Raw genomic sequence first — 21,130 nt, 5'->3', positions numbered from 1 at the left:
TAGATCTCCAAGACTAAAATTTTCAAAACTCTTCAAGCTTTTTTTTTTCCTCTTTACAATGGAAAATAGTTGAACTTGGGTCTAACTTAATCTTAGCTCATTTTCGAACCTTTATTCTAATCTAATCCTAACTCAACCCCCGCTTTTTGTGACTAAAGTGACACAAACTGGAGGTTCTGTTTGAAAAAGAAAAAAAAAAGGGTGGTGATCCAAGTAATTTACTTCGTAATGAGAGTAGGAATGAGAGAAAGTAAAGGACACACTAGTTATTAGACATTGTAATACTTTTGATTCCAATACAAATTCAGGTATATATATAAGCAAGAACATTATCAAACTTCAACATATTTTTTTTTTAATGACATTGCTTTAGTAAACCTGTCACATTAGTTCTATTCACTATCAACCACTTGAAACTTAGACCCCGTTTGTTTGACGGAATAATATAGTTGGAATAGGAATGTACTTCATTTCCTCACTATCTTGGAGTTATTTTCTTTTCTAATTTTCATACAGCCAATTAATGAAAGGGCATTTGCAATGATTTTACATTCCAAGTAGTTCCATGGCATAGAAATACCACCCTCTCTGTAGTTCCATTCCGGCTCTTAAGTGGAATTGAGTCCAGTCAACTTAGGTAAATTCCTTAGTTATGTTTCATTCCAAAACTAGACAAACATCATATATGGATTGAATGGGACAAAATTTCTATTCTTGATCTAAAACTTTAAACTCCAAAAGATAGGATTGTTGGGTTCCATTAAAATCACCACATGCATTTTGATGTTTTACAGGGTTGGTCTTCCCCTCAACTTCACGTAACTCTTTATAGGCATCCATTGGATATTGATGTGTCGTCTATCAACCCTTGTACAACAATGACTCTTTTTCCATTCCAAAATGCACTCCTGCAATAGCAGTGTTGTCACATTACATGGTCAGTGTAATAACAGTTTTGTCATTGTATCAATGTAATAACAGTTATCTTTTATATGTACCAATGTGCGAATTTGTGTGCCATGTTGTTTCAGTTTATTAGTGTGCCTTGTTGTTTCAGTTTCAACATCATGAACATTTCTTACCCATCAAGTGAAAATCTCTAGCATGCTTTCCAGTCTTTGCTTGCAGATGGCATCAAGAATGTTGTAAACCCCATAGTGCCAAAGATGCAATATCAAAGTCATTTTGTTTCATGGTCTCAATGCATGACATTTTCTCTCTTTCAAGCAGTTCATAGTTATTCTGCAGGTGCCTCCTCTTCAATTTCTCTTCCTCTAGTTGTGCTTGTAGCTTTTTGTTTTGTTCTTCTTGTTGTTCAAGCTTCTTCTTTAGTTTCTTTGTTCTTTCCTGTGCAGCTTCCTTTTCACTACAGATTTTTTCAATAAAAGCATTTTTTTCCATGCACGATTGAATTGCAACCTGCATCTTATACTTGAGATCATCTGCTTTGTCTATCCAATAATCAACTGCTTCTTTGAGCTCATGGATGCGATCATGGGTAGGCTTCATTTCATCCTTGTAGTACTCTGGTATTGACCCCACCATCTCCACAAAAATATTTTGATACATCTTTTCTTGGCTGTCGGGTTGGGATTCAAGTTGTTGCTGATGCTTCTCTTGCTGGACATTAAAAGTGGTGTCAATTGTGGTCATCAACATCGTTTTAAAAGGAAAAAAAAAAATATATATATATATATAGTTTTTTTATTTTCTTTCATACAACAGGGGGAAAGTAGTTTGAATTTGTTTTTTGAGTTTTTATACCACTTGTTCATTTTGGTTAGTTGCAATGTCTTCATCCATGTTGTGTTCATTCATTTTTTCCTGCTGAAATAAGAAAGAAAGAATTATTGAATTAAGGTTGTTGTACTTGGATATTTGAATCATTTATCTTGTCTAATTGCTGAAAAGTATACCTTTTGCTCATGGATTTGAGATGTGGTTTGCTCTGCATCATTTTTCACAGTTTCACCACTGGTAAACAGTTGTCGCTGAGCAATATCATTTTCCCCTTTGCCAGTATTCTGTTTTTTACCCTTGCACTGTACAAGCATTAAAAATAGAATCAAGTTAGTCAATAACATACCTTATTCAGATTAGTAGTAATCCAGCTATAAAACTCAAATCTATGTATCAAATCTAAATATTTGTGGAGTCTAGGTTAGCGTACCCAATCATTCAAAGTTAATTTGGATTCTTGATCTTGAACCGCTTGTTTATACCTTTTATGCAGTTGTTTAAGCAATTGGTCTTGATTCTCTTGTTCATTCTCATCTTGATTCCCTTCATTATCTTCTTCATCTCCACCATCATTATGCTCAGTGTCACTCTCTTTTTCTTCATTGTCGTCTTCATTTTCAGCAATGGTTATCTGTTTTTGTAATGGAGTCAGTAGCTATGATTGTGAATTTTATATATATATATATATTGATATAGTGGATGATGAGTACCTTAATGTGCTCATTTTTCAAATGAGTTAGCATCACGTTCAGCTCTGGAAGGCTCCATCTCGCAGCTGCCGGCATGTCTACTCTTCCAACAATAGGACTTATCAAGTTACCTCTTTGACACAACCAATACTACAAACATGGTTTTCAATGTGACGTGTTAATACATATTAAGAGAAAGCGATTATAGTATTAACAACGGATGGGATGTAGTTTCTTACCAGTATTAGAACAAGGCATCCACTGACACTTGGCTGTTTTTTGTTGTCTTTCTTGTTCTTGATTGCTTGGTCCAAACCAAAGTGCATGTAGTCCAGCACACCCTTTGCCCAGTTATATTGCTTCATATCTTTCACGGTATTTATTGCTGTCACATATGTCCAAGCTAGTGTACATCCTGAGTTGCAGAATAAGTTGCTGATGAATAACTCTAGAATCATGAACCTTGTGACGTCCATTGGCCCCTGAGGTGTCTCATCCTCCAGTGCTTTGTCCAGAAACCTATCAATTTCAGTCTTGGTGAGCGTTTCGACTCCCATGAAGTATTTGTTCACAAAATCCAGTTTCGGTCTAGTTGATATTGTTGTGTTTGGCAGCTGCTTGCCATGGTTCGGCAACCCAAAGATGTCAGCCACATCTTGGCTTGTAATTGCGTACTCATTGCCAGCTCTAAAGTTGAATTTTTTGGTCTCAGGGTTGTAGGTATTGATTAGTCTAAGAATGTCATAGTTAGACTTTTTGCAATTTGTGTTTGTTAGGTAGCCCTCTCTGTAAGCACTGATTAGGTTCCAAAATGGTGTCTTGGCTAGGTGTCTGAGGGCCTGTTTGTTTGCATTAAGTCTGTCCTTTATGTTGCGCAATGTGGTCTGAAAATTGAGTGTGGGAACCTAATTAAATCAAAACCCTAGGTCAAATAATTCCTTCCATTTTTGGGAATTATTCGATTTAATTGGAGATTACCCAATTAAATAGAATATTACCTAATCAGGTCGAGAATTAATTTTATTCATACCCCAATTCCCAATTAAATGAGGAGTTACCTATTTAAGTTAGGAATTGATTTGATACCTACCCCAATTAGGGATTTGATTTACCCTAATGAATCAAATCCCTAATTAATCAAATCAATTCCAAATCGGGGAGGAATAATTCCTTTCCATCTACGGAATTATTCTTCTGAAACCCTAACCTCCGAGACTACTATAAAAGCATAGTCACACACAATGGTAGAGGTACGCCTAAATTCCTACTAAAACTCTGCATAAATTATTTCTCAAAAACCCTAGCCACCTCCTCTCTTTCTCTCTCTCACACAAGGCTCCGGCCACCACACACGGCTCCAGCCACCCGGTTTTCCTTGAATTACCCTACCTAACTTAGGCATCGGAGGGCCTTTGGCCAACACCCCCCGGGTGTGGTCATTTTACTCCGATCTATTTTGCAGGGAGAAAGAGAGGCGGAGAAGACGAAGGAATCTTGGGTGAATATTCTCGTGGGGAAATTTGCTCCCACAAATTGGTGCTTTCATTGAGAGCACGAGATATATTCAAAGCGTGCTCAAAATCCATCTTTCACACATTTTTTCAAACAACCATGGTTGATACAAGACGTACGAAGAGTAACGCCACCACGATGGGCCCATCTCATGGTTTCGTGGTGGAAACCTCAATGCAACAGCACGGAATCGTGGCTGCCAATGCCTTGTAGTCGTCCTCTAGTGCTTTGCAGCCGCCTTCAGCTGCTGGAATTGCAGAACAACCGCCACATGACCCTGGGACCTCCACAGCCTTGCAGTTGCCAGCGCCGATTACCGGAGCTGCTCTACCTCGCTGTCCTGCCGTCGGAGCACAGCAGCAGCCACACCACTCAACTACCGGATTTGCTGCTCAGCCCCATGGCTACTCCGACGTCGTCCCAGTCTTGGAGCAAATCCATTCTCTCCCTCCTCTGCAATCACACTTGACATATGCACCTGTGTACACGTTTAATGGAGCCCTAGCCCATATGCCATTAGGCCTGATGCACAACGCTCTACTTGACCCGCGCAGTCAGGTGGACCTTAACTCACGGGTTGATCAACTCACACAGAAGGTCGATGATCAGAACAACCTGATTGGCCAGCTGCTCAGGCAGATCAACTTGAATCAAGGCCCTAACCTTGGACCCCGTGACGAGGAGATGAGGGCACACCAGCATGTCGGCGAGCAGTTCGAGAGGTCCCAAGCTGGTCAGACAAGGGCAAACCGGCAGAGAAGAGATCGAGATCGAGTAGATGAGACGCAGACAGCCGCGAGCCGTACTCTGAGCCGTTCGGGGCTAGAACCAAGGACCAATGTGCTCGAGAGGCTAGGCCCACAGATTAATGTCCACGCCCGCTTAGGCCCACAGACTAATGTCCACGCCCGCTTGGGCCCACAAGGAGCTCGAGTTCGTGAGCAGTCGCGTGGCGAGCGCAACGACCGACGCCCACCAACCCGCTCGAGGGCCAACACGCGACAGCAAGCTGTAGAGGGATCCTTCCAAGCTCAATCTCCTAATCTGCCCCACGGGCAGGGCACCCAAGGGGATCGACCCTTGGGAATCGAGGAAGGAGTTAGCCAGTCACGTCCGAGACACCAAAGACGTCGACCTGAGCTACCCTCCTTGCAGGCAGAAAATGATGATCGACGCCCACCAACCTGCTCGAGGACCAACACGTGGCAACAAGATGTAGAGGAATCCTCACAAGCTCAATCTCCTAATCTGCCCCACGAGCAGAACACCCACGGGGATCGACCCTTGGGAACCGAGGAAGAAGTTAGCCGGTCGCGCTCGAGGCACCGAAGACGCCAGCCCGAGACTCCAATCCTGCGAGCAGAGGACGTCAAGAAGCTAGTAAATGGCCGACTCCAAGCCCTCCAACTTAAAGGAAGCGCGGAGGAAGCCCTGCATAAGGAAATTGATCGAGTTGACTGCTCGCCCTTTACCGACAAAGTGGAACGAGCTCCTCCACCGAAGCGGTTCATAACGCCATCCATCACTCCATTCAAGGGGGACTCTGACCCTGAGAGCCATTTGAGGCACTTCAAGAGCGCCATGATCCTGTACAAGGCAGACGATGCCCTGATGTGCAAAGTGTTCGCGATGACCCTACGAGGAGCAGCTCAAGACTGGTTCCACACTCTACCGTCCGCGTCGATAGGAAACTTCAAGGAGTTGGCCTTCATCTTCACAAAGGAGTACACCTCCTACAAGACGGTCAGAAAGCATGCAGACCATCTGTTCAACCTGCGCAAGAAGCCAGACGAGTCTCTACGAGACTACCTGAGACGGTTTAAGGCTGAAAAGGCTAACATCATAGGATGCAATGACCAAGTTGCATCCTCAGCTTTCAAGAAGGGCTTGCCAACCGAGTACGAGCTATACCGGGAATTGGCCATAACACCAAGTCAAACCTTGGTAGAAGTGTTCGCGACGGCAGAACGCTACGCACTTTGGGACGATGATCGAATCGCCGTAAAGAAAGCCAGCAGGCAAGTTGATCACCCGACGAAGCAGGCAAGCCAAAAGAGCAACCAGTTCGAGCAAAAAGCCCGAGATAAGCGCAGATCGCGGCCCCGAGAGGGAAGCTCAGAAATTGGGACCTTCACTGAGTTCGCTATCCCAATCCATCAGATCCTGGCTCAAGTGAAGGACAAGCTGTGGGTGAGGAGACCGTCACCCATGAAAGGAGACCCCTCTAAGAGGGACACTAGTAAATACTGCGCATTCCACGGAGAGCACGGTCATTACACCAACAATTGCAATGCTTGAAAAAGGCATCTTGAGGAGCTGGTCAAAGAAGGTCATTGCACATAATTTGTCGCAAAGAAGGCCATCCAACAGATCGAGGATCGTGATGCGGCTGCCAAGGAACCTCCCCAAAAGGTCATTCGAATCAACACTATTCTAGCTGACTCTCAGGAGTCCGGGCTGACCACCAAGGAGCGCAAGAGGAAGATCGCGCATGCGACTTATGTCTCCCAAGTCACAACAGGAGTACCAGTTATCGTGGATACACCCATCATTGGTTTCCAGAAGAAAGACTTGATCGGGCTTGACCTGCCGCATAATGACGCCCTAGTCATCTGCATTCAGATTGAACAATCTGTGATCGAGCGAGTTCATGTGGATGAGGGCAGTGCAGCCAACATCCTGCAACTATCTGTCATCCAACAGATGGGATTGGAGCCCAAGATTAGCAAACTTGCCAGGTCGCTCACTGGCTTCAATGGGGCCACATCAATCACTGTTGGACTGATCGACCTTGACATCCACTCACCCCTAGTAGTCTGTTCGCAAACCTTCATGGTCATCGACGAGATCTCCCCGTACAACGGAATCTTGGGCCGACCGTGGATCAGCAAGATCGAGGCCATCACATCTGCTCTACACCAGAAGATTCGCTACCCCATCCCTGGAGGCGGAATCGGGCAGATCAATAGTGACCAAGCCATGGCAAGAAGATGCACAGCTCACGGACTCAAGAAGAGCAAGCAGTTGCAGTTCACACCAGTAATGCAAGCTGCCAACGAGGCACGAAGCGCTCCCAGCAGACAAGCAAGCTTGAACGAGAAGGGAGCTGTTACCCCACAATAGCAATTAATGAGCCAGGATCAAGGCTAGGGAATCCGCCTGAAAGACTCCCCTGAAAAGGGTTGGAAGTATGAGGATGACGTTGAGTTAGTACCCCCTGATCTTGGCCAGCCAGACAAAGAAGCGCAGATCGGCTAGCGCCAAAATCCAAACAAGAAAGATCAAGGCGAGGGAATCCGCCCGGAAAACTCCCCTGAAAAGGGTTGGAAGTCTGAGTATGATGTTGAGTTAGTACCCCCTGATCTTGGCCAGCCAGACAAAGAAGCGCAGATCGGCTCGCGCCAGAATCCAAATAAGAAAGATCGAGAGGAGGGAATCCGCCCGGAAGGCTCCCTTGAAGAAGGTTGGAAGCCTGAGGAAGACATTGAGTTAGTACCCCTCGATCCTAACCAGCCAGACAAGAAAGCGCGGATCGGCTCGCGCCTAAGCCCAGACGAGAAGGTGGAGCTTACCACCTTCCTCCAAAACAACAAAAACATGTTCGCGTGGTCACCATCTGACATGCCCGGCATCGACCCAAACATCATCTGCCACCGCCTCCATGTCAACCCAGCCAGCAAGCCCGTGGTGCAGAAGAGACGCAACTTCGCTCCCGAGCGAGTCGCGATCATTGAAGCCGAGATCGACAAGCTTCTAGCCGCTGGATTTATTGAAGAGGTCTCCTACTCAGAATGACTAGCCAACGTTGTTCTGGTGGCAAAACAAGAAAAGGACAAATGGAGAGTGTGCGTCGATTACACCGACCTCAACAAAGCATGCCCTAAAGACAACTTCCCATTGCCGAGGATCGACCAGCTCGTGGATTCGACTTCCGGCAACCAGCTGCTCGGCTTCATGGTTGCCTACTCCGGCTATAATCAAATTATGATGTACGACGATGACAAGGCGAAGACCTCTTTCATCATCGAGAGAGGGACCTACTACTACAAGGTCATGCCCTTTGGGTTGAAGAACGCTGGAGCAACCTATCAAAGGCTCGTGAATAAAATTTTCAAGGAGCAGATCGGTAGAACCATGGAAGTCTACGTGGATGATATATTGGTCAAAGCCCCCAAGCGTGGAGACCACCTCAAAAACCTCGTTGAGGCATTCGGCCTACTCCGCCAATACCGCATGAAGCTGAATCCAAGTAAATGCACGTTCGGTGTATCATCCGGCCGATTCTTGGGGTACTTAGTCACACAACCAGGTATAGAGGCACATCCACGCCAAATTAAAGCTATTCTCGAGATGAAGTCACCTTCCACAGTGAAGGAAATACAAAGTCTGACGGGCAGAGCAGCAGCCCTCAACCGATTCCTCTCGAAGTCTACCGACAAGTGCAGACCATTCTTCAAAGCTTTGAAGAAGGGGCAAAAAGACAAGTGGGACGAGGAGTGCGAAGTAGCTTTCCAGAGTCTAAAGACCTACCTTACTTCACCTCCCCTGCTCTCGAAGCCAGTTCCTGGTGAAGACTTGTTCGTGTACCTGGCAGTGTCCAACTCGGCCGTCAGCTCAGCTCTCATCCGAGAAGAACTTGGGGCCCAACATCTGATATTCTATACGTCAAAAGCTCTCCTCGATGCAGAGACTCGCTTCCCAAAATTGGAGAAACTCATTTTGGCCCTTGTCGTTTCTGCGAGAAAGCTGCGACCTTATTACCAAGCTGACCGAGTCATCGTTATGACTGACTTTCCTTTGAGATCAATCATCCACAGCCCTGATGCTTTTCAGCGGCTCATGAAGTGGGCAATAGAGCTAAGCCAATACGACCTCCTCTACCGGCCAAAGACTGCGATAAAAGCCCAAGCCTTAGCAGACTTTGTTGCAGAGTTCACACCATCAGCCGAAGAAGAGAAGCTGGTCAGCAAAAAGAAGGAAAGTTCGAGAGCAAACAAGACCTCCGCGGAACCTGACCAACCCAGAGACATGTGGCAGCTACGCGTAGATGGAGCGTCAAACCAGAAAGGAGCTGGAGCAGGCGTCGTCATTATCACCCCTGATGGAACCCTGTTAGAGCAAGCTATCACACTTGGCTTCCCGGCTTCAAATAACGAGGCAGAGTACGAGGCATTGCTCGCTGGCTTGCGCTTGGCAAAGGAGCTATCAATCAAGAAGCTGGCCATCTACTCGGATTCCCAGCTGATTACAAGTTAAGCCTCAGGAGAGTACATGGCAAAACACCCAAGGATGATCTTGTACCTTGACAAAGTCCAAGAGCTGTTGAAGGCGTTTCCCACCTTCACCATCCAGCAGGTGCCCCGAGCAAAGAATGCGCACGCAGATGCACTGGCAAGCTTAGGATCAGCACTGGATACCCAGTTCAGACGCTCCATTCCAGTCGAGCACCTTGACCAGCCTAGCATAGAAGAGGCAGAACAACTGGACCTAATGCAGATCGACGAGGATCCTAGCTGGCAAGAACCCATCATTGACTACCTAGTGAATGAAAACTTGCCCGATGACAAGTCTGAGGCCAGGAAAATCAAGCAGAAGGCTGCAGGATATTACATGAAAGGCGACACGCTTATCCGCAGATCATACTACGGGCCTCATCTCACTTGCATCAAGTACCCGCAAACGCTCGAAGTTCTCTGCAAAATACACGACGGCGAGTGTGGAAATCATGCTGGAGGCAGGTCGCTTGCTCAGAAGTTTCTTAGCATCGGCTATTTCTGGCCTACCCTGCGCAAAGACTCTACGGAGTATACTCGAAAATGTGATCGATGCCAACGATACAAGCCGATCCCTGGCTTGCCATTTGAGGAATACCATCCGCAGAACAGTCCATGGCCGTTCATGCAGTGGGCCATTGACTTGGTGGGACCTATGCCGACAGCACCTGCCAATAAGGAGATGATGATCGTTGCCACTGATTACTTCACAAAATGGATCGAGGCCGAGGCTTTATCTTCTACCAAGGAAGCTGAAGTTGAACGATTCATCTAGAAGAACATCATTTGCAGATTCGGTTGCCCGCAATCGATAGTTACCGACAATGGTACACAGTTCGTGGGCAGGTAGATCACTGCATTCCTCGCGAAGTATGACATCAAGCAACACCTGTCAACCCCCAGATACCCGCAAGGCAATGGCCAAGCAGAGGCATCCAACAAGATCGTGCTGGACTGCCTAAAGAAAAGACTGGAAGGCGCAGAAGGGAAATGGGTCGACGAGCTGCCAGGAGTTCTATGGGCTTATCGCACAACCAAAAGGAGATCGACCGGAGAGACACCGTTTTCCTTGGCCTATGGGACGGAGGCAATCATTCCCCCACACATCACAGTCCCTTCTATGAGCATTGAGGTGGGCAGTCTTGACCAAAACTGCAGGCAGATGAGAATCAACCTTGACCTGCTCGAAGAAGAACGAGAAAAGGCCATTGTTCGAGTTGCCGCCTACCAGCAGCAGTTGACATTCTACTACAATCAGAAGGCCAAGATCAGACAGTTTCGCCCTGGAGACCTTGTGCTCAGAAAAACTTTCATCACATCACCGAGGCAAGGGTCAAAGAAGATGAAGCCAAATTGGGAAGGCCCCTACATGATCAGCCGATCTGGGGGCAGAGGAAGTTACACCCTCGACACTCTAGAAGGGAAGGAAATTCCAAGACAATGGAATGCCCACCACCTTCGGAGATACTATCCGTGAAACTCTTCGCTTACCAACTCGACTCCTAGCAGACGACGAGCCTCCCGTACTTCAATTGAAGACAAACTGCTTTCGATGTTGCCTATGTTGTTAATTTACTTTATTCAATACAGCGATGTATTCACACCAACATCAATACAAGAGCAAGATTTTCAATGAAGTACTTTTTCGAGCATTATGTCCCACAAACATATACATGCAGGCAACAAGCCTTACCTCTATTGCAGACAAGCTGCTCCCCGGAGCACAAACTCGATGGAGTCTTTTTCAAGCGCTATGTCCCTGACATACGCACACAGGCGACAAGCCTTACCTCCATTGCAGACAAGCTGCTCCCCGGAGCACAAACTCAATGGAGTCTTTTTCAAGCGCTATGTCTCTGACATACGCACACAGGCGAGAAACCTTACCTCCATTGCAGACAAGCTGCTCCCCGGAGCACAAACTCAATGGAGTCTTTTTCAAGCGTTATGTCCCCGACATACGCACACAGGCGACAAGCCTTACCTCCATTGCAGACAAGCTGCTCCCGGGAGCACAAACTCAATGGAGTCTTTTTCAAGCGCTATGTCCCTGACATACGCACACAAGCGACAAGCCTTACCTCCATTGCAGACAAGCTGCTCCCCGAAGCACAAACTCAATGGAGTCTTTTTCAAGCGTTATGTTCCTGACATACGCACACAGGCGACAAGCCTTACCTCCATTGCAGACAAGCTGCTCTCTGGAGCACAAACTCAATGGAGTCTTTTTCAAGCGTTATGTCTTCCAAGTGCTATGTCTCCGGACACACATTTACAAGATACAATGAGAATTGAAGTTCGAAAGACAACTGAAAATTCCATAACAAAGCGGCCAATCAGCCAAGTTCAACAAGAAGTAAGATGGTCAAACAAAGACCACTTATTGAAAGGAAATAACAAAGTTCAAAAATAGCAAAAATGAACTACAACTACTAGGGAACTTCAGCAGGTGACCCTTAGCCGGTCACATCCTCAACTGCACTGGCAACAGCCTTATTCTGCCCAGCCAGCACAACTTGCTCAACCGCCTCGGCTGCTTGCTCATTCGCATCCGCTTTAGCCTCATCAACTGACCCACCTTGGCGTTTGTCTTCCTCAATTGCAGCCTCATCTGCTATCTGTTCTTCAACTGTATCTGCGTCCATAGCATCCACCTGCCCACTCTGAGCGGGTGGCAGGTCAAGACCAGACTGCTCACCGTCATCATCTTCGAGAGGGCAGCAAGGAGAAGCACCATTCTGGCAATCCAGGTATCCCAGCTTGTACGCATTAGCAGCCATCTCGTGCTTGGATGCCTCCGTGGCTTCCACATGGGTATCAAACTTGACCAGCAGTTTGTCATGATCCTGGGCCAAAGCGGCATGCTTACGTTCGAGGCAGAAGAAGGCTTCCTTGCGTTCGAGCAGGGTAGCCATAAGAGACTTGAGTTCACCATCCTTTTGGCCAACTGAACTCTTGAGCACGGACATACTCTCCTTCATCTCGGAAATCCTCGCATCATGGCGAATCCGCTCGTTCGAGAGCTTGTCAGTCAGGTCGGAATTCTTCTTTACCAGTTCGTGGAGCAGGGCAGAAGAGGGGGCAACATTACGCGAGTTCCGCATGGCCCCAACAACAAAAACCATTCCCTTTTGAAGGTGATACATGGTAGCTTCTTCTTGCTTATCTAAGGGAAGGCTCGAGAAAGCACAAAGGTCACCAGCTCGATACACGTGATCAACTAGCTTAGCGCAAGCAGATGGACTTAACAGAAAGCCTGTTTTCAGCAGATCAGACACTGGCTCGCCCCCAGCAGAGCTATCACCAGTTCCCGGACCGGCATTTCGTGCAATTGGAGGACTCTTCGCTTGAGCAGACGACTCTTTAGCTCTTTTGGCTGCAACTTGCAACATTGAGTCAGCCCTGCGTTTGACTGTTCGTGGCCCCGCAGATGAGTCGTGGTTGCTAGACAGAGGTACAGTCATCTCAGCTTGGTTCCCAGATCGGCACGGACAACCCAAACCTTGCTTACCAGCGGCTTCCTTGCATGGCAGATCACGGGTCTTAGGCAGTACGGGCAAAGACTTGAGCAGAATTTCCCGAACCTCCTGCATGCCGTTGGCCTTCTTGCTGTTCGCGCTGACGAGGCGTTTGATCCCAGCAGACAAGGCAAGAGCAACTCCCATATGGGCCTTTTGAGCAGGCGAGACCTCCCTTGTAGAAGACTTGTTCGTGGCAAGAGAAGATCTCGGCTGCCTTCGCTGTGGAGATGTATCCACTGATCGTGAAACTACAGCTTCATCTCGAGCAGAGCTACTACACGCTTTCCCACCCTCGGGGGACTCAGTCGATGACTCATCCCGCTCAACTGGCAAGTCACTTAGCTCCAAGCAGTGCGACTTCCACCTTTCAATATCTTCAGCAGGGGGCAGGCCACCGACTTCCTTCCGATGTTCGCTCAACAGCCAGCGCCATTCACGAAACTTGGCGGGGATGCTCAAAGCTTGTTGAACCTTCGTCATGTCCGGGTCGAGAACGAGCTTCTTTCGGATGGCATCATCTGCAATCATGAGACAAAAGTTAGTCAGACACAGCAAAGAATTCCATGGCAACAGTAGCAGATTAGAGGGATGCGACTTACCATCGCAGTAGGTGAGAGGAACGAGCGGACCATCGCCAACCTCCCCTTCCCATCTGCCGCTGACCTCCAGCACATCCTTGCTCCACACATGATCGCCTTGACTCATACTGATCCTAGTTCGTGGCACAAAAAGAAGAAGAAATTGAAGCAATTTGGATCAGCTACAAAAAAGATGACCCAAACTGCCACCTGCTCCAGCAACAGATCGTGCACCTCCAGCCCAGTTACAGCTGGACAGCCCGAGTAAAAAGCCTCCTCCATGCAGGAGCCCAATTCAAATAAGGAAGCCCAGTTGCAGTTGGATGGCCCAACGGTTAATCCACATCTCCTTCATGCCGTCACACGCCACGCAGAAGCTGGGGGGCATTTGTGGGAACCTAATTAAATCAAAACCCTAGGTCAAATAATTCCTTCCATTTTTGGGAATTATTCGATTTAATTGGAGATTACCCAATTAAATAGAATATTACCTAATCGGGTCGAGAATTAATTTTATTCATACCCCAATTCCCAATTAAATGAGGAGTTACCTATTTAAGTTAGGAATTGATTTGATACCTACCCCAATTAGGGATTTGATTTACCCTAATGAATCAAATCCCTAATTAATCAAATCAATTCCAAATCGGGGAGGAATAATTCCTTTCCATCTACGGAATTATTCTTCTGAAACCCTAGCCTCCGAGACTACTATAAAAGCATAGCCACACACAATGGTAGAGGTACGCCTAAATTCCTACTAAAACTCTGCATAAATTATTTCTCAAAAATCCTAGCCACCTCCTCTCTTTCTCTCTCTCACACAAGGCTCCGGCCACCACACACGGCTCCGGCCACCCGGTTTTCCTTGAATTACCCTACCTAACTTAGGCATCGGAGGGCCTTTGGCCAACACCCCCCGGGTGTAGTCATTTTACTCCGATCTATTTTGCAGGGAGAAAGAGAGGCGGAGAAGACGAAAGAATCTTGGGCGAATATTCTCGTGGGGAAATTTGCTCCCACAGTGAGCATATTGCTTTTGATTTGAACATAGTTTGGATCGTCTTGTCTTTTTGATATTGGCTTTGGTGTTTTGGATTTTGCTTTTGTGTTGGTTGTTTTCTTGGGTTTTATGGTGGCTTTCTTTGTGGTTTTGGTTGGTGATGATGTGGCTGTTTTTGTTTCCTTGGGCCTTTTTGCGGTTTTCAAAGGTTCTTTGCCTGACATATCTGTAATTCAATGACACATTATTTTAAATAACCAAAGTTCTACTGCTATTGCAGTGCAACAGAAGTGCGATCTCATCCCAAAGCAAAGCCTAATAAGCAAAATAGGCAAATCTCATCTCATCATCTAATCTAACAGAGCAGTCTCACAGTCTCAAACTCTCAGTCTGAGAGTGGCTTCGAGGCCTTGGAGGGAAGAAACTAACTAACTAACCAAAGAGAAGAGAGCTTCCTCCTCACTCTGGTTTTAGGCCTTTGAGCTTCAGATAATATAGTCATACTGATAAATAAAAATATATATAAAAATATAGAAAGTGGGTATACCTTAGAATCCTGAGGCTGTGGTGAGTCTTTCTTGCAGATTCGGGTTTCTTTTACAAAACCCAAGTGTTATTGCATGTTAATAACTTGAATGGAAAAGAAACTTCAGAAAATAAGTAAATGGGTTTGAGTTCTGCTTTTACCTTTGTTGTCGAACAAGATTGTAATCTTTTTTCAAGAAATGTTGTTTGTTTTTGTAATGCTTTTGCAGTTTCCTTTCGATTTTTTTGGTGGTTATGTATGTAGGTTTTCTGGTGGTTATGGAGGATATCGATGGTTACAGAGGTGAGAGACAAAGTCTGGCAGGGTGCCTTGGGGAGTGTGTGTTGTTTTGTTTTTATTTATTTTGGGGTTGTTTTGTTTGTAAAAGTGGGCTGGGCTTTTTGGAGTCTTTGTTTGGATTTTGCTTTGTGAAAATTGGGTTTGGGTCTTTATGAATTCAGTGGCAGTGTTGTAATGTATAGGTGTTTGGAGTGTTCTTTTGTTTTTGAAAATGGGAATCGATGACTGCATCCTTGATGCACTTGCTAATACATTTGAGAATTCTTAATTGGATAGTTGTAAATCGCCCCAGGACAAAGGATTATCCCGAGTTTTGATATGGGTTTTAGGGGCCTGAATCTCAAGCTCCCTTTATAATACTTTGGTTATTATTAGCACGTTTTTGGACCTCATAGACTTCGGCTTATTTAAAGAATAAGCCCAATATATTTTTCTAACCAAGGGCTAATATGTGTTTCACATCAACAATGATTCAGAGATGTAGGGCTCAAGCCCTCAATTAATTAGTTTCCTCTTCCAAATGGTTTACAGGTTTCCTTTCTAATAACTCCAACCTTGAGATGGTTTCATAATTGATTCTAACCTGGAAAACTTCTGAAAACTCTTTGATCAAAGATTTACAAGTAATATCAAGTAGCTGGCCATCATCAGGATCAGGTAGACGTGCTCTTTCGCAGTCAGTGGATGACTGAAATTCCTTCAGCAAGCCTCTAACACTTCCAACCTGATAGTCTCGTAACCCGCAGGGCACTATCGAATGAAAAGGGGTTAAGTCAGTGGTGACATTCAACGCTAAGCCATGATACGTTATCCACTGTAATACTCGTATTCCGATGGCTGCCAGTTTCTGGGTTCCTGAAGAAAAGTTAGATACAAACATCAAAGGAACATCCCAGTTTTATTTCCTCTACCAATATTCTTTTATCTTTGTAAGACAACAGAATTAGGGAAACAAGAAATCACTGCTTTTAATGGAAGGTACGAGAGCAACCAAATGGCATGGCTATGAAAATATGCTAAGCTATTATTTTGAAAGGCGAATATCATGTCTTTCATATAGGAAGCATACCATGCCAAACACCAGTGAGGCCCTCAAGCCGTGATGCCTTGATACAAAATGTCTTTGAAAGCGCACGGATGATCACCTCCTCAAGTGACCTGAGGTACCAATGAAGATCCATCTTGTGATTTCGGAGATTCATAATGGGGTACATAACTATCTACACACACACAAGTTTGAGAAATTGAGCCTCTAAACAATTAAGTAATATGTTCAAATTCTGATTCATTCTTCACCACCAAGGGCAAACATAAAAAGTTTAAATGATGAATTCATCCATTGACATATACCTGACCAGGACCATGATATGTAACCTCGCCGCCACGTTCGGTTCGATAAATGTCAAAAGGTGAGTCCTTGACGTCAAAATTAAGGAACTGCTCTGAACTAGCAGTCCCCAAGGTATACACAGGACGGTGCTGAAGAACAAACAGCGAGTCCGAGCAATCCTCATTCCTCTGAATCAAAGTTTTTTTCTCGTTAACTATGCTCTTCTGCCAAGCCCACGCCTGTTCATATGGAACCTGCTGCTCGTACAGATTGAAGCACTCACACCTGCACAATTCTAAGTTGATCCTGTAAGTTGCACGGGACAATATGCGCATGTAAAAATACTTGACTAGGAAACTTACTCGTTTCTTGGCTCGAAGGTTAAAGAGGTCGACTGCGGAATTTTAACATTTGAGACTCTATTTGATCTTGATAAGATCCGCCGGGAGAGAGATCGAGGAGGTTTATGTTGATGCTTGCAGATTGGGTATGTTGGGATTGAGGCGACACAATGAGTTGCCGTGAGAGTCATATTTTACGATCCTTGTAATTTGGTGATAGCCCTTAGGGCATGTTTGGTGGGCTGGCCTAGACTGGCATGGATTCAGCTTCGAGTATTGGACTGGGCTGGCTTGGACTGGCTTGGGTTTGAGTCTTGTCAGTTGTTTGGTACAGCCCTGAGCTGGACTGGACTTAAATCTTTTATCTGTTTAGTATATTTTATCACCAGCTTCAATGACTCAATGAGAAGATCAGCTCTTGATTTGCTCGCCTTCAAAATGACAGGTCTCACACCAGGAAGCTTAGGCTGCCATAAACAAAGATATGTACATCAATGGAAAGTAGCAAAAAAAAAGCCAGAGATTATTCATTCATATGTTGCTGCATTGCATCCAAGAACACAAATTTTTCAAAGTAATAAAAATAAAGAAACATGAATGTTTAAAATGGTGATCATGATTCATGACAACAAATTAACTTAAGGAGTGAAAGGTTCAATACCATTGAAACTCATATATGGTTACTGCAACATCAGTGACTCAGCCCAATAAAGTAAACAAAGGCTGGATATCAAAAATTAGCAAGTCTATTAACATATTGGGTAAAATTTTATCAGGTAACTCAGATGAAGCATGGACATTCACATTATTAAGGCTAGATAATAGAAATTAGCAATTATCTGACTGAACTCAATGGAGCTACCAGCACATTCCCAACAATCAGATGCATTCCTTCCCAAAATTAAATCTATACAGCACTGGTTTACTACAAGCCATTAAAAACAGTTTAATTGGTACACAGAAGGTGATATATAAACACACTTGATGCACATTATATGAGCAAAAGACCCAATTGCACATTATATGAGCAAAAGAGCCAATTGCACAAGATTTGGAAAGAGCCTCAAATGCACAAGACTAAGACTAAGACTCAGCCTCAGCCTATACAATCAAACACTCCCAGAAGACCCAATTGCCCAAAACCATAAAATTTCCCCAAAACCATTCAACCTTCCAATGCATACCCAATAGAGAAAAAACTACCCAAAACAGAAAATACAACGAAACCCAATATTTTTGCCAATTATATTGACAAATTCCACGTCAAAAAGGAAGAAAATTTCAGATCAGAGGAGGAAAAAGAACAGAGAACTGAAGAAGGCGATAATAAGAAAACACAGTTGTCTTGTGCTGTTTTTGAATTGTGAGAACTTAGTAGAATCAAACATGGAATTCTCAAAACTTAAATCAAACAGGCCCACAACAACCAACGAGTTAGATTCAGAAAAAAGTTTTAGAAAGTAAACTGAGAGCAGCCAAATCAACGGGAGTTCAAATGTTAGAATTAAGCATGGAAATCAAGAAAAATCAAATTCGAATGGATAAGAAAATGGAGAAAAAGAAGCTACCTTGCAACAATGGCTAAAATCACACACACAGAGGGGCGTTGAAACCATGGTGGAGAAAGCAAATAAGATAAAGAGATTCAGAAAAGAGAAGCTGCTCAAACTAGAGACGAAAGCAAAGGAGGCTGAGGGAGAGAAAAGCCCACGTCGAAGCCAGCCCACCAAACAGGCCTTAAGGGATTGAGAATGGGAGTAGGAAAGGCAATGAAATGGAATTAAACAAAGAATAGAATCTAGTACATATAGTTTGGTTGGGAATTAGGATGGAATGGAATTAGTTCCATTGTTTGCTTTTGCATTTGTAATGGGATGTAATAAACTGTAAAATAAAAGTAAATAGGAAAAAGTACAAAACAAAAGCATACAATTATAAAAAGAATTGAAAGAGTTTAAAAACAAGGAAAAATCAATAAGTTATAAGCAAGTAATGGTGGATGTGGATCATAGTTTAAAAATAAAAAAAGTAAATCCTATCAAATATACTTGTGTTAAGATTTAAGATGGACGGATCCTTGGCCCACCACTAGCAACATAGATATTGTCCCCAACTTAACCACCTGTTTAGCAGGCGTGGGGTTTTATACAAAAGGCCTCGATGTTATTAGGAACCATTTATTATATGGGACTTTCTATTTTGTTAAGTTTCCAATGTGGGACTCGTGTATTCTTCAACAGCTTGTACAATTTATTACTGACTCCAACTTCCAACAAAGATGATGAACCAATGTATGGGAAATTAAATACTGGCACAGTATTCAACAAATTAAAAGAGGTCAAATTTATAGCATAAACCACCAAACAGTATTTGAGCTTCCACAGCCCAGTCTTTTTGAGAATATTTAAATTTCCGCAACTGTTAAAATTTTCTTTTCTTCTAAAAATAGTTCCTGGGAAATATCTTATGTATGTAGATTGTACTTTAAAAAAATTGTCATCTATAACTAATTTGCAAGAAAAACAAGACTCTAGTGAGGTTGAACCAACTACAATATAACCAAGAAACACAATACATACCCAGTTGTAGGGACGGAGCCAGGATTTGAAAATACAATGGGCTGAATCTCTAAGCTTTTCTTTTTTACCCTGAGTGAAAAGATTCGCATTTGTTTTTGTGGGCGGGGGATTGATATTTTCCAGATTTACAGAACATATTGAAAGCATACAAATGAACCAAATTCAGAGGATTCTAAGCAAGTGGAAGCACTTAAAACTTGCAAGACAAAAAATGAAATGAAAAAAAAAAGAGAGAGAGAGAGAGAGAGAGAGAGAATTAAAGCAAATCTTAGTCTCTGATTGAGCTACTCAGTAATAAACATACCAATTCAAGACTCTCTTGTGCAATTCTGGATCGTTTTGTTTATCCTTTTAATTGTTGAAAATTTGCCAATCTGTTGTCTGTTTCTAAGCACTTCTTGCTTTCAAATTAGGTTGCCATAGTACATGTAACAGTGAATCACAATCTTCTAATAGTTGTTTCTACCCAATTAGTGTTTTTATTCAGTTATTTTTAGGTGAGATACAGCTGCTTTAGAACATCAATTTTTTCTCACTAACCACCAATTCGTGTTTGTAACGCAGCTCTAATTATCCCATAAGCTAAAATCTTAATTGTATGTCCATGAGCATAAAATCTTAATCTTAATTGTATTTCCCCAAAACCATTCAACCTTCCAATGCATACCCAATAGAAGAAAAACCACCGAAAACAGAAACTACAACGAAACCCAATATTTTTGCCAATTATATTGACAAATTCCACATCAAAAAGGAAGAAAATTTCAGTCAGATGAGAAAAAAGAACAGAGAACTGAAGAAGGCGATAATAAGAAAACACAGTTGTCTTGTGCGGTTTTTTGAATTGTGAAAACTTAGTAGAATCAAACATGGAATTCTCAAAACTTAAATCAAACAGGCCCACATCAACCAACGAGTTAGATTCAGAAAAAAGTTTTAGAAAGTAAACTGAGAAGAGAATTAAACATGGAAATCGAGAAAAATCAAACTCGAATGGATAAGAAAATGGAGAAAAAGAAGCTACCTTGCAACAATGGCTAAAATCACAGCAGACACATAGGGGAGTTGAAACCATGGTGGAGAAGGCAAATAAGAGAAAGAGATTCAGAAAAGAGAAGCTTGCTCAAACTAGAGACGAAAGCAAAGGAGGCTAAGGGAGAGAAAAGCCCACGTCGACGCCAGCCCACCAAACAGGCCTTAAGGGATTGAGAATGGGAGTAGGAAAGGCAATGAAATGGAATTAAACAAAGAATAGAATCTAGTACATAGTTTGGTTGGGAATTAGGATGGAATGGAATTAGTTCCACTGTTGGCTTTTGCATTTGTAATCGGATGTAATAAACTGTAAAATAAAAGTAAATAGGAAAAAGTGCAAAACAAAAGCATACAATTATAAAAAGAATTGAAAGAGTTTAAAAACAAGGAAAAATCAGTAAGTTATAAGCAAGTAATGGTGGATGTGGATCACAGTTTAAAAATAAAAAAGGTAAATCCTATCAAACATACTTGTACAATTGATTACTGACTCCAACTTCCAACAAAGATGAAGAACCAATGTATGGGAAATTAAATACTGGCATAATATTCAACAAATTAAAAGAGGTCAAATTTATAGCATAAACCACCAAACAGTATTTGAGCTTCCACAGCCCAGTCTTTTTGAGAATATTTAAGTTTCCACAACTGAAAAGATTCGCATTTGTTTTTGTTCAGGGGGGGGGGGGGGGGGGGGGGGGGG

General features: G+C 43.7%; 2 protein-coding genes across 5 annotated transcripts in view; both read right to left on the bottom strand.

Moving 5' to 3' along the window:
* Nucleotides 481–13,792, bottom strand: LOC109949377 (stress response protein NST1-like). Of its 4 annotated transcripts, XR_002271897.1 has the most exons (8): nucleotides 13,712–13,792; nucleotides 2,669–3,334; nucleotides 2,451–2,579; nucleotides 2,171–2,371; nucleotides 1,917–2,042; nucleotides 1,765–1,827; nucleotides 1,083–1,620; nucleotides 483–908 (listed from the first exon to the last, which is right to left on the bottom strand). XR_002271897.1 is itself a non-coding variant. In XM_020564914.1 (6 exons), the coding sequence occupies exons 1-6, from the start codon at nucleotides 2,984–2,986 to the stop codon at nucleotides 1,135–1,137; spliced, it is 1,323 nt and encodes a 440-aa protein (XP_020420503.1). In that variant the 5' UTR covers nucleotides 2,987–3,449; the 3' UTR covers nucleotides 955–1,134. The 4 variants fall into 4 exon arrangements, 1 of the variants encoding a protein (XP_020420503.1); XR_002271898.1 differs by lacking the exon at nucleotides 13,712–13,792 and having other exon boundaries at nucleotides 482–908; nucleotides 1,765–1,824; nucleotides 2,669–3,449; XR_002271899.1 differs by lacking the exons at nucleotides 1,765–1,827; nucleotides 13,712–13,792 and having other exon boundaries at nucleotides 481–908; nucleotides 2,669–3,449.
* LOC18777546 (plastidial lipoyltransferase 2) overlaps nucleotides 15,549–21,130 on the bottom strand; it is a 7,055-nt gene continuing 1,473 nt past the window's right edge. The window contains exons 2-5 of the mRNA XM_020564915.1: nucleotides 16,835–17,280; nucleotides 16,493–16,757; nucleotides 16,212–16,362; nucleotides 15,549–15,997 (exon numbers count right to left, since the gene is read on the bottom strand). Coding sequence (XP_020420504.1) covers nucleotides 15,642–15,997; nucleotides 16,212–16,362; nucleotides 16,493–16,757; nucleotides 16,835–17,004 — 942 coding nt within the window. The 5' untranslated portion in view covers nucleotides 17,005–17,280 and the 3' untranslated portion in view covers nucleotides 15,549–15,641. The remainder of the gene's footprint in view (nucleotides 15,998–16,211; nucleotides 16,363–16,492; nucleotides 16,758–16,834; nucleotides 17,281–21,130) is intronic.

The sequence above is a fragment of the Prunus persica genome, chromosome G5, assembly GCF_000346465.2.
Source record: "Prunus persica cultivar Lovell chromosome G5, Prunus_persica_NCBIv2, whole genome shotgun sequence".
Classification (NCBI taxonomy): domain Eukaryota; kingdom Viridiplantae; phylum Streptophyta; class Magnoliopsida; order Rosales; family Rosaceae; genus Prunus; species Prunus persica.
Note: the sequence above shows the minus strand (reverse complement) of the source record. Positions and strands in the feature narration are given on the sequence as shown.

What these genes read in the sequence shown, in the direction of transcription:
- LOC109949377 (XM_020564914.1), bottom strand. Translation starts at nt 2,986, where the DNA reads ATGGGAGTCGAAACGCTCACCAAGACTGAAATTGATAGGTTTCTGGAC. An exon ending in TGAAAAATGAGCACATTAAG is followed by an intron (nt 2,372 to 2,450) that starts GTACTCATCATC and finishes TTACAAAAACAG; the next exon opens with ATAACCATTGCTGAAAATGA. An exon ending in AATTAACTTTGAATGATTGG is followed by an intron (nt 2,043 to 2,170) that starts GTACGCTAACCT and finishes ATGCTTGTACAG; the next exon opens with TGCAAGGGTAAAAAACAGAA.